This window comes from Lineus longissimus, chromosome 18 (assembly GCF_910592395.1).
Source record: "Lineus longissimus chromosome 18, tnLinLong1.2, whole genome shotgun sequence".
NCBI classification, from domain to species: Eukaryota; Metazoa; Nemertea; class Pilidiophora; order Heteronemertea; family Lineidae; genus Lineus; species Lineus longissimus.
Genome location: NC_088325.1, coordinates 2,276,278 through 2,290,833, shown reverse-complemented (window position 1 = coordinate 2,290,833; position 14,556 = coordinate 2,276,278). Strand labels below are relative to the sequence as shown.

Sequence of the window (14,556 nt, the reverse complement as noted above, 5' to 3'; positions counted from 1 at the left end):
TGCCGGTTCGCCGATTCCACCAGTTACCGCTCGCTGTCATACAATCGCGCGATATCTTGGCAAATAGTGGCTGCTTGACGATCTCAATAAAAGACGGTTTTGAGAATAATCGCACGGTCTATATCCATACTGACCCGATGCTCACCACCAATTAAACCTTCAGCATACATGATAGCCAGATGACAAGGACCATTATGTTTGCGAACGCATCTCGTATCATAACCGTATTTCAGTATAACAATGTGTGCAATCGTGTGTATGCCCTACTGATTATAAAGTAGCCTACATGACATTAATTTATAAGCATTGTACCCTTGGCGCAGGCAGGTTCAAGTGGGGCTATAACTTGATTAGATTGAATTGCAATGAAACTCTAAATGCAATATCAAAGGAGCAATAAGAGACAAATTAAACAAACCATTTGTCCACAGACTCGGACCTAGCTGTGGCGTGCTGTATGCGTGCAAAAAAAGTATATCAATTGGTACGATAGAGATGATGAGGCAATGCCTCGTTCCTAGTCAGCAATGCGCCTTTTTACGGAGAAGGAGAACCCAGATAGGCTTTCACATGTCGGCCTCCAAATGGCTCGGACCGATTGCACTATCACTACATGTACTATAACTTTAAAATGCGTGCTCCTCCTACATGTAGCATGATCTCGGGCAAGGCACTTAGTCGACAGGCAAGCTAGAGGTTCAGCACCGTGAGCAGCTCCTTGATAAGGCCATGCCAAGTTCAGAGTGCCTCTTCAGATACATCAAGTATTGAAAGCTGTCGTGAGCACATAAACAGACCATGGTAACCTTTCATTTGAAAATCCCTTCATAATCAAGGGCTAGCACTGGCTAACACAGCACCCATAAACAATAGACCACCAATTTGACCCCAGCTCCTTACTGCGGGAAGACCCAAGTCCAGCAACCAAAAGTACCAAAAATACATTTTTGTTTACATTTGAACTGCACACATGCGTTTGTTTACAATTTCTTTCCCCGCGAAATCTCGAAGGTCAGGTGACCTGCAATCGTGGATTGAAAAATAATTGGTTCAGCTGGTCAACAGGTACAGGCTGTTCCAATCATCCCCCTACAGCCAGCTGTTTAACCGGTAATGTTAGTCACCCCACAGGGAGTGCAGGTAATTGATTAAGCCCTTGTATAACTAAACAGTAATGACTTGGCTTCTGTGAGTGGTAAGGAGAATTGACAGTGTCCGATTAAAAATCCCTCATTACTGCTCCGCTGAAGTAAATTTCCGAAAATAAACATGACGTTGCATCAGGATAACATATCACCTGCAAACGTGCAAAATTTCGAAACACAACCCCCAAATGGCACTTTATCGAGCCGCCTTCTAGTATTATGATATAGATTCAGTGGTTTGGTCTTTTCAGTTCCTGCCTTGCCCTGAAGATGGCGATGGCGTAGTTCTTTCATGAAGTCCATGTGACACCGATAACCAGTTCAGAGGACGAATTTTGGCCACGTAGATCCACATGGTTCGGCGCTGAAGGTGTTAAGCATTTCACATTATTGCGCCACCCGTTGGGTCTAATTGTATAGGCTATCCCCCCCCCCCCCCCCTAATTAACGACAACCTGTGGACTTCATGATCTCTGGTCAAAGCTCGTACTCTCGAAAAAAACTTAGCACAGATAAGGAGTGGGGGTGGGAAGGTCTGTTTCTACATATGTGACCTGTCACAGGACAACAAGGCCTATGTTGCTCCAAGCTCTTCACGTTGAGACGGACTGGTTGTTCATTTCACAGTTGTCTGCCTTTGGTGAAATCCACCAATTCATTCTATTATCTCCTTGTGTCGTTTAGGCTCATCTTCTGTGTGACAAGCATCAGCTTTTGCCGAAACAGGTGCCGTAACTATCTTTCCTGAGGTGGCTACCCCTTGTATAATTACAGACAGCCTTTGAGAGTAGACTTTATGATCTCTGGTCAAAGCGCCCCTTCCAAAAACTCATCACAGATAAAAAAGCACGCAACACAGAATTCAGATTTATATAAAATTTATAAAAGCTTTCTATTATCGTCAAAAATTATTATTCAATTAACAATACTTTTTAAAGTTGACAATAACATTCTGACAGTATCAATAATCATCCAGTTTGACCTGAACCAACACCATTTGTTTTTTTATAGATCGCTTTTGGGTAAATCATGAATTTTCTCATGAAAAATTCGATCGAAATCCCCAGTCTTTTAGCCACATCAAGGAAACTCTGTTTACAATGTGATATCTCGAAATCAATGAGAAATATTATTAAGGGTTATCCATGAAGTAATCATGCTCCCAAGATACAATTTCTCCAACCCCCACCCTCCTCATATGCACCTTGTACACCTTGTAACTTCCCCACCCCCCTCATATGCATACGCATTAATAAGTGCTACATTCTACCGTTTATACAGGTAATGGGTGATATGAATAAAGACTAGCAAATGCTTTTATCTAAAACTTCATGTACATATACACTAGGTCTTTCTGTACAAAATTGAAGTAAAAGCATTTGCTAGTCTTTATTCATATCACCCATTGTGTGTAGTCAATGCCACATAAATTTTGTCACACTTTCTATCATTTATATCAATCTGAGCCCCAGAATTTGAACTATCTACCCCGATCTGATTTCAAGAACACCACCAAGGTACATGTAGCATGTACTTATGTAGTTCTAAGGTTCAAAGGGTACAGAATTACAGAAATATGGCACAATTTAGGAACAACCTTCACTGACAAAACAGTGGAGCTATCCTGGTTTTCCAATTTTAAACTTTAACCTTAAACTTTTACCACCCCCACCCTTTGGCCCTCTTTACCACACTCTACCTCCTTTTCTACTATGACTGGTTATTCTTGGTAAACTATACCTCATCCCAGACTAAATGATTTTGCAAATTCAACCAGAAATTCCTAGAATTCTCCCGATTAAAGACCTAAAACCTCCAATATGGACCATAACTAACCACTGTTATTCACAGAGTCTTCATAGTTGAATTCAATTAACTCTTTATGCTACTATCTACAGTATTTACCGGGTCCGTACACTGCATAATTTTGGCAATATTCCGTGAAATATTCCACAAGTTCCATCATTCACCACTGTCCCATGAAATTTTGGTTGGTTACACATAAAAAAACGAGGTGGCAGCACTGTACTCAATTCAATGGGTGATTTCAAAGTCAGTTTTTAGATTTAGTTTTAAAACTAAATGGAACACTAAAACCCTTGATTAAGCCAGCATTGAAATGAAGCAGGTTTTAGTTTCATCCTATTTCAAAGTCGGTGTTTGTTGGTTTTAGCATTATGTCCGGTTTTAGCTTAAAACTAAGGGATGGTTTTAGTGTCAAAAACTAACACCGGGACTAAAACTAAAACTCTCCACAACACCAGAAATGAAATCAGTTCTGGTGTTAGTTTTGACACTCAGATTTAGCATTATCCTATTTCAAATTAGGTTTTAGTTTCACACTGAAACCAATTGGAATACCAAGGTCTGATTTTAATCCCAGCTCGGTGTTATATTTGGAAGATTTGTAGTGCATTTTGTATTACCAATAAAACTAACACCTTAGGCATTAACACCAAGTGGATTTCAAAGTTGGTGTTGGTGTTAAGAAAAAAAATCATGTTGTTCGTACCATTTCAAGAAGTAGTTGCTGGTATTTTGAACGCTGATGGGAATGATGATGGACGTGAAAGAAGACGACCAAATTTATATAGATCGGAAGCGGTAACAATAGGGAAACAACAGTAACAACGACAACAACATGCATGTTTGGTTTTTCCAAGGTTTTATCTCTGTCCATCTTGGTGTTAGTTTTACCTGCAGAATAAAACTTATTCTTAGTTTCAGCCCAGGTTTTAGGTGTTTAGATAAAACCAGGTGTTGGTGTTAAACTAAAACCTTGAATTTGTCTTATCCAGACATAGGTTTTTAGGGGTAGCAATTAAGAATAAAACTGACATTAACACCCAACACTAAAACCAAAACCAACTTTGAAATCACCCAGTGAAGACCTCGTCGTAAGATTAGGTAATGCTACCTATTTGTGACCCGTCACAGCAAAACCAGGCGCTTGTCGCACAGAAGATGAGCCTAAATGACACCAGAAGATAATGGAAGAAATTGATGTGCTCATATTTCACAAAAGGCAGACAACAGAGAAATAAACAAACAGTCCGTCTCAACCTGCCAAGCTCAGAGCGACATGCGCCTGGTTTTGCTGTGATGGGTCACATTTTTACGAAGAACATTTCCCAAGCCATGTTGGGACCCAGGCTGCCAAGTCTACACCCAGAGAGGGCCAGGGTTTAGTATACACTGCCAAATCTTGCAGCAATGATAGGGTTAATCAATCGCATCAAATATGTGACCCGCTCTACCAAAACTAGGCGCTTGTCGCATCTGAACTTGACAGGTTGATACGGACTTGTTGTTCATTTCCCTATTGTAGACCTTTTGTGAAATGTGACCAAATCAGTTTGTAATAGATTTCACAAAAGGTCTACAATAGGGAAATGAACAACAAGTCCGTATCAACCTGTCGAGTTCAGATGCGACATGCGCCTAGTTTTGGTAGAGCGGGTCACATATGTTCCACGTAATTTCTAAACGAAAGATTCACACATTCTCACTCCAGATCTGAATTTCCGCTGTGATCAAGGACTAAATTAACGTCCCCACTGTCTGAATTATTCAAAGAGTCATCGTTGTTTTGTACAATTAAAGCCGGCGAGTCGGTTGTATGCTGGACCTGGCCTAACATCGGTGAGAGAGTCGTGCCGGGAAGTTGCTGTACATAGTTCACCGTCGTCGTCGTGGCGTTCAGAATTTGACCATCAGCAGTTACGACTGAAAGAAGAAGAGGGTTATATTTACGAATTGTCATTTTCAGGACAGGTATTCAAGTTGATATCAGAAATCATATCATTTATAGGGTTAATAATGTCCCAGCTCTCAACTCAACTTTGATGAAATCTATATTTGTTATCATTTTTTTTGGTAACTTGACCATAATGGTTTTAAATCTTATCGTTTGTAACAAGAAGTACTGCTGTAAACCATGAAATAAGTCTATAGTGCCTCTCTATTAGGAGTCACACCCTCGGGACTGACAAGTGCTGTCCTAAATAGAGAGATGTCCTGATTAGAGAGGTCAAATTGAATGGATACCACAACTTTGGGACCAAAAATTCATAATTTTTGCTTCATACACAAGTCTGACCTTGAATTTCAGAAATCAAAAAAAAGTTCATGTGGTTTATCAATACAAAAATGTTAGTTGTGCAGTTTAATCGCTGACCTCAGAAAAGACTACCAAGGAAATTTACACTTACTTGCAGAAGCTGGTATTATTATTTGTTGACCCTGTGTGAGCGGTAGTATCTGTGCCTGCTGGACTTGTCCTCCCTTGGCTGCCTCCTGTTGTGCAGATGTTGTCTTTGGTTGAATATTTGCGATGTTTTCCGGCCAGAACCGCTGCACGGGCCGGTTCTGCGGTTTCGTCTTTTTAACCTTGGTCTGGTCCGGATTGCTGGCGTCCAACATTGGCTGTAGGATCCGTCGCCTTGCATTGATGAACCTGAACAATTTTCGAAACTCGAGAATTACTTTTCAATCTTTTGACAAACAAATGGATTGAATGCCCAATAGCATTCCGCGAAGTTAATATTTATAGCTCACAAGGTCATTTGCATAAGATATTGATGACGTTTTAGTCACGTGACAGTCGGACATCGACACTTATTTCTACTCATTTGAGCTTATTTCAAAGTCAATTATCTTTGACCCTGCATTGTTTTTAGCATGAATTGAATAATACCATAGAGTCAGAGAGAGAAATATTCAGAACAATTATGTAGTATTTCCAACACTCGGACATGTGCCAGATTGAATCTATCTGCCCTAGTTAGAAAGCCTGAATCCATTACGAAACCGCATGTTTGTCCGACATTGCCTTTAATTCAGCGATGGGGAAATAGAGGGCAGCAGCTGCAGTGACGTCGTCTTCGCGGAATGCTATTATAACCTGGGGGGTGTTCTCTGTAAAACACATCACTAAACTTCCTATGACTGTTTCACCATTGCGTTACAAAAGAGTGCCAGATCTCAATCCCCAAGTAAAATTTGGTATCCAAAACATGAGAGCAGTTTTTTACCAAAAAAAAATGTATCGGGGGGAGGGAGGGACTCGGAACTCAGGAACACAGAATACCGTGAACTGAGTAATGTCTGCAGGGGTGACTACTAACCACTGAGCTAGGAAGCTTTTCACCTGGTGCAGTACTTACCAGTTATTTACTTGTAATAATGAGAGATTAGTTTGACCAGCAATTTGTCGTTTTTCATCTTCAGTTGGGTACGGATGCTGGAGATAAAGATAAAACACTAAAGTCAAACTTTGAGCTCCACCACCGGTCTTGACATCAGTACAGAGGCCCAACAGAGAGCACGTTGTTGACTTCAGTTCAATCACGTCTGACATTTCACAAGTTCTCCACGCAAATCATGCTAAAACTTTCTACAGTTGTCATTCATTCTGTCAAATCCAATACAGTATACATGTACATGCTTCCCGAAATTGGTGGCTTGCATTGGAACTAACTTTTTCCCCCTTGTCCGCCATTAAAGGCATTCAAGTGTGTTGGTCAACCATGACAATACGCCTTTTCAGAAATGGGGCGCTGAGTGTCCGAAATAGTGATGTCATAAGGGGAAACTGGGCCTTATGGTGGAGGGACAAAGGAGATAGTCATGGTTGACCAACACACTTGAATGCCTTTAATGACGGACAAGGGGGAAAAAGTTAGTTCCAATGCAAGCCGTGATTGACCTCATGCGACGTCAACAGACCAGAAAATGACGTCATGGCGTCAGAAGGTACGATCGATTGTGGCGCCGCCACTGGCATTTATCTTAATGCCGGTTCCTCATTGCACCATCTATATCCTGATCGAAAAATCGAGACTTACGGCACAAAAACTCTGTGTATGATAAATGCAACAAACAAGGTGTGTTAGAATTCAACTTACCACAATATGTTGAAATAACCAAGACTTCATGACCTGCGTTGCTTGTTTGGGTAACACGCCTCTTTTGTTATTTTTATCTTTTCGACCGGAATCTTCGCCATCGGACAGCGGAGATAAAGGTGTGGCACTTAGATTTCCTAAAATGAAATCGAGGAAGGATTATTACATTTGAATTTTTTTCACATGAACTAAATAATAGCGACAGAGATGCAAGCAGGGACAGAAAATCCAACTCTCCTTCTCCTTGTTCAGCATAATGCTCTCTGTACTTTTTAGACGTAATTCTCCAGGGAGTATTCCTCCTCCACAAGGAAAGCTAACCATTTTTATGGGCCACAACTGTAGAGGCCAGTTGAGTTTATTGGCCTTGTAACTCCATCTTTGACCAGAGTGAGGGGGTGGGGGGTCGATTCCTATATATTTGTGAAGAGTCAAGAAATACCTACCCATTGTCGTCATCAGTAGTGCGACAGGAGTTCAGGGGACACCTATCTGTGACAGAGGTGTACTGCCATGTATGACACTGGCTATTGTGACCTAGGGTATGGGGAATCGATGCTCAGGTGTGAAGAGCCAAGAAATACCTACCCATTGTCGTCATCAGTGGTGCAACAGGAGTTCAGGGGACACCTATCTGTGACAAAGGTGTACTACTAATACCATGTATGACACTGGCTATTGTGACCTAGGGTATGGGGAATCGATGCTCAGGTGTGAAGAGCCAAGAAATACCTACCCATTGTCATCATCAGTGGTGCAACAGGAGTTCAGGGGACACCTATCTGTGACAAAGGTGTACTACTAATACCATGTATGACACTGGCTATTGTGACCTAGGGTATGGGGAATCGACGCTCGGGTGTGAAGAGCCAAGAAATACCTACCCATTGTCGTCATAGTACATGTGGGGGTCAGTGGTGCGACAGGAGTTGTGGGGACACCTATCTGTGACAGAGGTGTACTACCATGAATGACACTGGCTGTCGTGACCTGTGGCGTCATTTGTGGGACGGTCTGAATCTGTAGTGGAAAAAATGATTTGTTTCAAGAAAAGTTGATCGAGGAAAGTTTCTCTGACATTTCTGATTCATCTTACTTCAAGTGTTAAATTTATAGTCAAGTGAGAGATTTATATTCAACGTTATTGTCTGTCCATGAGAAAAATGACGCACTACATAATTCCGCCCCTCTACTCACCTGAATCGGTTGTGCGACGATTCCCTGTGGCGTCTGCACCATCTGGTAAACAGTGCCGCCCGAGACAATCTGACCTTGATTCAAGGTCGCGACCGACGCAGCCGGTTGCGAGACGCTCTGTTGTATCATAACGCTCCCGACGGACGTAACTGTCTGCGGCTGCTGCACTGGCGTATTCGGCATGGGGGGTATCCCCGGACTGTGCAACGGAGGCGACGGAGACAAATCCTCGCCCTCCACGCGTAATAAATTGTCACTTTGGAGTTTTCCCTTGAGACAGGAGACGTAGCGATTACAGAAATCTTTACAGAGTTCGTTTACCTTTTCCAGTTCCAATAAATGAATTCGTAGCACCTGGATTGCTTTGACCATCTGAAATTATGAAAACAGTCTTTTTGAGAAAAAAATGATTAATTTTTGCACAGAAATGTGACCAGTATTTTTTAAATGATTTTCCCCGCTCTGTTGTCACAGGCTGTCAGTGTCAGCATCAGTCAGTCAATTCATGCAGCCCAAGTCCAAAAATATGACTAATTTACTTGTAATGACATGGTAAAGATGATTTTGTAACCTGATTCTGACTCATCTTTAAACTGAATAACAAAAGACAGTCACCTTGTGACATTTTCAACCTGGCTAAAGTGAAGAACAAATCAAATCGATTAACCAATCATTATCTACAAGAATACTGAAATCCTAATCCACACCATTTAAAACTCCTCAATTTTAAATGCTTTACTTTCAGACAGAGTAATACTGGATACCATCTCTAGTAATCCATCAAAAAGGGACAGTAGACAAACTTTACTACAGTACAGTGGAACCTCTGTTAGCGGACACCTCTCTAATAAGGACAACCTCTCTGGGTGATATGAATAAAGACTAGTAAATGATTTTACTTCAGTTTTGTACAGAAAGGCCTAGTGTAAATGTACATGGGGTTTTCAGTAAAAGCAATTGCTAGTCTTTATTCATATCACCCATTATTAAGGACCCTAGTTTTGGTCCCAAATTGGTTGTTTCCATTCAATTTGACCTCTCTAATCAGGCCCCCTCCTCTATTAAAGCGAACTGGAACCGCCGAGCGATTTATTCAACTTTTCGACTTTCACCGCCCGAGAAAGTCGAGTTCAGATTTGTAGCTCCGCCCCCAGTGCCCGAGCATGCGCAGTTCAATTTGTTATTATTGAGAATCATGTGAGAATCACGTGAGTCATGCGATCTTTCATTCATGAATTTTCGTAGTAAATTCCATAGTAGTGACGTCACTGAATGATTGACAGCTAGGCGCCATGTTTCATTCATGCCTCGCTCTGATCACCCGATACGCGGGGAATGAAAACGAGGTCATACGAACTGGCTTGGCGGTTCCAGTTCGCTTTAAGGACAGCACTTGTCAGCCCCGAGGGTGTCCTTAATAGAGAGGTTCTACTGTATTTCAAAACATACCAAATTGTCCAAATCTGGGTCATCGCTGAAGAAGGGTTTCACGTCCTGTTCCTGCTGGTGTACGAATGCGTGTATGTCAACATCGAAGCTATCTGCTGGCGGACAATCGGGTGTCGACGTAGCCTGCTCACATTTCTCGAACAACATCGCGACCAATGGGAACAAAGGATGCCTATAGATGGCGCGTTTGTCGATGTCTGCCGCCTCTGGTTCTTGTAGTGGTATAGTTGTGATGTTCGCAGCTTGTGGGACATGGTTAGTATTGCTGGAGAGAGACAAAATTGTTTGGTCACAATGGGTTTTTATTGGATACAGAATTGTCCAAGAGAAACTACTCATATGACCTTCATGTATGTACCATACTACTCTCATGTATTAGGGACTGACTGCCTTAAGAAATGGTCCCAGGCAAATGCCAGGGGATGATGTCTGGAAAAATATTGTCCATGTTGAGGGAGTAGAGTATTTTAAACATGTCAAAGTGGCCACGAACTGTTTACCGGCCTAACCTAGCAGCCACTGTCCTCCAGCTACGATTTCCAGTAAGAGGGTGAGGTCACTGGTCCGAACCCACAGTTGGCATGAGACTCTCAAGTCTTATGCCTTATGTCCACCCAGGCGCCAGGTGTAATGGGTACTGGCCAGAATGCTCAAATTGCTGTGCTGAGTCAGATAAAAACCTCCCTTATGTCCACCCAGGCACCAGGTGTAATGAGTACTGGCCAGAATGCTCAAATTGCTGTGCTGAGTCAGATGAAAACCTCCCTTATGTCCACCCAGGCACCAGGTGTAATGAGTACTGGCCAGAATGCTCAAATTGCTGTGCTGAGTCAGATGAAAACCTCCCTTATGTCCACCCAGGCGCAGGTGTAATGGGTACTGGCCAAAATGCTCAAATTGCTGTGCTGAGTCAGATGAAAACCTCCCTTATGTCCACCCAGGCGCAGGTGTAATGAGTACTGGCCAGAATGCTTAAATTGCTGTGCTGAGTCAGATGAAAACCTCCCTTATGTCCACCCAGGCGCAGGTGTAATGAGTACTGGCCAGAATGCTCAAATTGCTGTGCTGAGCCAGATGATAACCTAAGTCCAAGTACATGTTGTTGATATCCGGCAATAAATATACTCAAAACTCTGTCTAACAACTCATGGCTACATGTCAACTGCCACACTGACCTTGCCGGGGCGTCCGACTTTACCACGTGGATAACCTGTGCTTGTATTATCTGTCCGTCTTGATAGATTGGTATTCCAGCAGAGGGCAGGGCTGGCATCGCCACTGTGGTGTGCTGCATCCTGTCACCTTCATTGACACCACACACCTGGAATATCAACATTTAATTTAGAGAAGACAGTGGAACCGTCGAAACCGTCTCTGGTTGGCTGAAGTGGAAGTGGTTGTGACTTGTTTTGCGGGGTCTTATCATGATGATATAAGTCGCAAATATCTCTATGTGTCTCCACTGGCTACCTGTTCACCAGAGAATCCAATTCAAGGTTCTTCTACTAGTCTTTAAATCTCTGAAGGGACTTTCACCCACTTACATCTCAGAACTCCTGCCATTGTATGTGCCTGGACGATCGTTGAGGTCTGAAGACAAATGTCTTCTCAGGATCCCCAGGTTTCGCCTTCGGACATATGGTGGCAGGAGCTTCACAGTCCAAGCATGCAGGCTGTGGAATAGCCTCAGTCCTGATCTGCAGAATGCAGTTAGTGAGCAAATCTTCAGACGGGGTCTTAAAACGCACCATGGCAGGAGCTTCACAGTCCAAGCATGCAGGCTGTGGAATAGCCTCAGTCCTGATCTGCAGAATGCAGTTAGTGAGCAAATCTTCAGACGGGATCTTAAAACGCACCTTTTTCTAACTTGTTTTGGACCGCATTAGAGCAATTCTAAATTGGATTTTGCGGGTATAAATGTAAATTTATTATATTTATTATTATAGGGACAAAAGCAGTTGTGTACGTGTTTGACATCCTTATTTGAATGTTGCTCTGTGACAAACTCGCTTTGCCAATTTTTATCGTCTTTGACCAGTTGCAAAAATCTCTCTCACATTACAAGTAAGCCAATAGCGGGTCTGTAGGGGCTGTGATTATGACTGTGCTTGAACTGGCTATATGTAGACGTTGTTGAAGTGGACTTGGTTGTCACGAACTTGCCTGGCCCAGTTCTATCATCTTGGATCAGTCGCAAAAACCTCTCATGACAAGTAATTAGGGCCAACATTGTATTGTTTAGTGGTTGTGACTATGTCTTTGCTTGACATTCTGATTTAATTGCTGGACATTCTGATTTAGTTGCAACACTATCTCTGGCCACATGCAGTGTTCTCCACAGGGTTTTCTCAAGTTAGGGTGGTCCCTTGATATTCAAGAAGTTTTGCCAGTGAGCATCACAAGGTAGGGTGGCCAGCAATTTTAGGTAGGGTGGCCATATAGATTATAGAAACCCTTTACAAAATTTTAAGGGGGAAGGTAGGGTGGCTGCTTCCTGAGGGTAGGGTGGTAAGCTGTGAAGGACGATGGTAGGACTCGGGTGGGCCTACAATATTCATATTATTATTCGCTATGCAATTGCAATATCATGAAAAAGGCTAACATAACATTTATGATAGCTTCATGGCAATATCAACTGCCAATTGGCAAGCCACCAGCATTTGGAGCTTCAGTAACCAACCTAAACCTAATTAGATTTAATTGAGTAGGCCTAATTGGTTGATTAATTAATTGTCAATTGATTGTAGAACTTCAAATTCTCAATTGTTTGATTGAGACACACTTTTTTAGGGAGTGACCTTGTGCTGAAGACAAGTTGAGCTATTTTGGTTATCTGGGTGACAACAACACACTAAAACAAATTGAAATACAGCATACTATCATTTCCTCAAGTACAATATGAATAGGAAGGCTATTGAATAAACAGTGACAAAACGTCCAAAACGGGACTAACTCACACATTATTCATTCATTGAAGTGTTGAATCATCATAAAAATGAGGCAAAGGCCAAAGGGCTGCCACAATAGTAACGCCGAGGAACTAAGTGATAGTTAATAGACTGCCAATCAAGGGGAACACACCCATAATTTCCCTGGGAAAGTCACGCGGAAAGGGTAACCACAAAAATCCATAAACATCTCCGACTCTATTGATTGCCTTTCCAATATAAAAATGGCTTCGGATCAAAAAGACACCGCGCACAAAAGATCACAAAACATACCTCAAAATATTGCAATAATTCGCCATATCATCACAGACTTTGGAGCAGGAAAACGCGACCCCAAGCATCAATGACCACATGTCACTTACGGATCATAATATAGAATGTAGTTAATTGACAGGATGAATTATTGCAATGCGATCGAAACTGCCAGACAAAATCAGGTCCAGCCCTCCCTTGTTCAAAACGCGCGAAGTTGACAGGCCCAATTTGGATAGTAATCGCGTATTAAAAGTACTATTACGATATATGAGCGGCAAGCTTGTGATATATAATACACCTTGAAGGTAATTTTATGCCAGATGCGTGACTTACGTGGCGGTAAATGACAGATTTAGGAGTTGAATGGCAGCAAATCTTCCAAAGAGACAATGTCACTCTTCGTCAAAATGGCGGACGTCAATTATCTTTTCTGCCCACCCAGCGGTCACATGGCTGATGACGTCACGCGCACCTGCTTGGGGATTCCCCTTCTGGGCGGCATTGCTAATTGAATAATGAGGGCGGAAAATTTGAAAAGTATTCTGCGCAAAAGGCCCATTTTGGGCGAAAAATGATTTTGATCTGGAGACGGGTGAACGGAAATATATCCACACCCGTTTTAAAATTGTATCCTAATGTTTTCAGGGATTTATCGCTAGTGAGAAGCCTTGACACCCTCATGATAAATCAGTCAGATTGCAAGTCACATCACACAGCGTAGGCGCATTTTACAGGAACAGTTGTAAAAGTGATATCACAACATTTATAGGTCAACCAAAAGCAGCTTGCAAACAAACGCAATTGGTCTGACCAAAATAAAACACTACAGCCCCTCCCCCCCCCCTCCCCTAGACCATCGCGTCATCCTAATTAGGTATCATTCTATGGACGATCGAGGAACGAGGCCGGTCATTGCGTCAGGAGTTTCCCCACCCTCTGCATTGATATGATGGTATCATTCTATGGACGATCGAGGAACGAGGCCGGTCATTGCGTCAGGAGTTTCCCCACCCTCTGCATTGATATGATCGGTGGGAATCCCGAAAGCCAGCGTGACCATTTCTTTATTTTGTCGGGCATTTTGTGCATACCGGACTTCTTAGGACATGAACTAACAACGACTGCTGGGTTTTTATCGTTTGGGATCATTTTAGTGGATAAAACAGAATAGGGTGAGTCGTGTAAACTCATCTACAATCTTCTACCAGAACTTCTACCAAGGCCACAGAGATACACAGCTTTTGAGCATAGAGGCTTCAGGTCCGCCCGTCATGTGAAGGAGTTTTGGGACTTTTAGTCTCCCTGGGCAGTCCATTGCGTCATCCTGGGTCTCCTTATGGTGAGGAACGAGGCCGGTCCATTGCGTCCGGAGTGTACTGTGTTTATTACTTCGCGCCCTGCGCCGCCAGTTTAGGCCTACCAGCCAGTCTAGCCGCTGGGGGTAGACTCCCTTGGGCAGCCCATCGCGTCATAGTCATAATTTGGTCATAGTCCTAATTTGGTCATAGTCCTAATTTGGTCTCCTGAAAGGGGGACTATAGGCAGGAGGAGTCGAGAGGGGCTAATTTGACCATCTTCAAGTGACTAGTATACACAGTAAGGACCCTTGGTCTTGTCAGACTTAGCACTATCCCCCGTACAAGCGTGAATCATTTC

General features: G+C 42.7%; 1 protein-coding gene across 1 annotated transcript; it reads right to left on the bottom strand.

The window, feature by feature from the left end:
- Positions 1-2,557: 2,557 nt before the first annotated feature.
- LOC135502484 (homeobox protein PKNOX1-like) lies at positions 2,558-13,313 on the bottom strand. Its single transcript, XM_064795381.1, has 9 exons — positions 13,234-13,313; positions 10,873-11,018; positions 9,698-9,962; positions 8,249-8,620; positions 7,936-8,071; positions 7,052-7,188; positions 6,311-6,387; positions 5,357-5,601; positions 2,558-4,871 (listed from the first exon to the last, which is right to left on the bottom strand). Exons 2-9 carry the CDS (start codon positions 10,989-10,991, stop codon positions 4,651-4,653), a joined length of 1,572 nt encoding a protein of 523 aa, XP_064651451.1. The 5' UTR covers positions 10,992-11,018; positions 13,234-13,313; the 3' UTR covers positions 2,558-4,650.
- Positions 13,314-14,556: the final 1,243 nt, after the last annotated feature.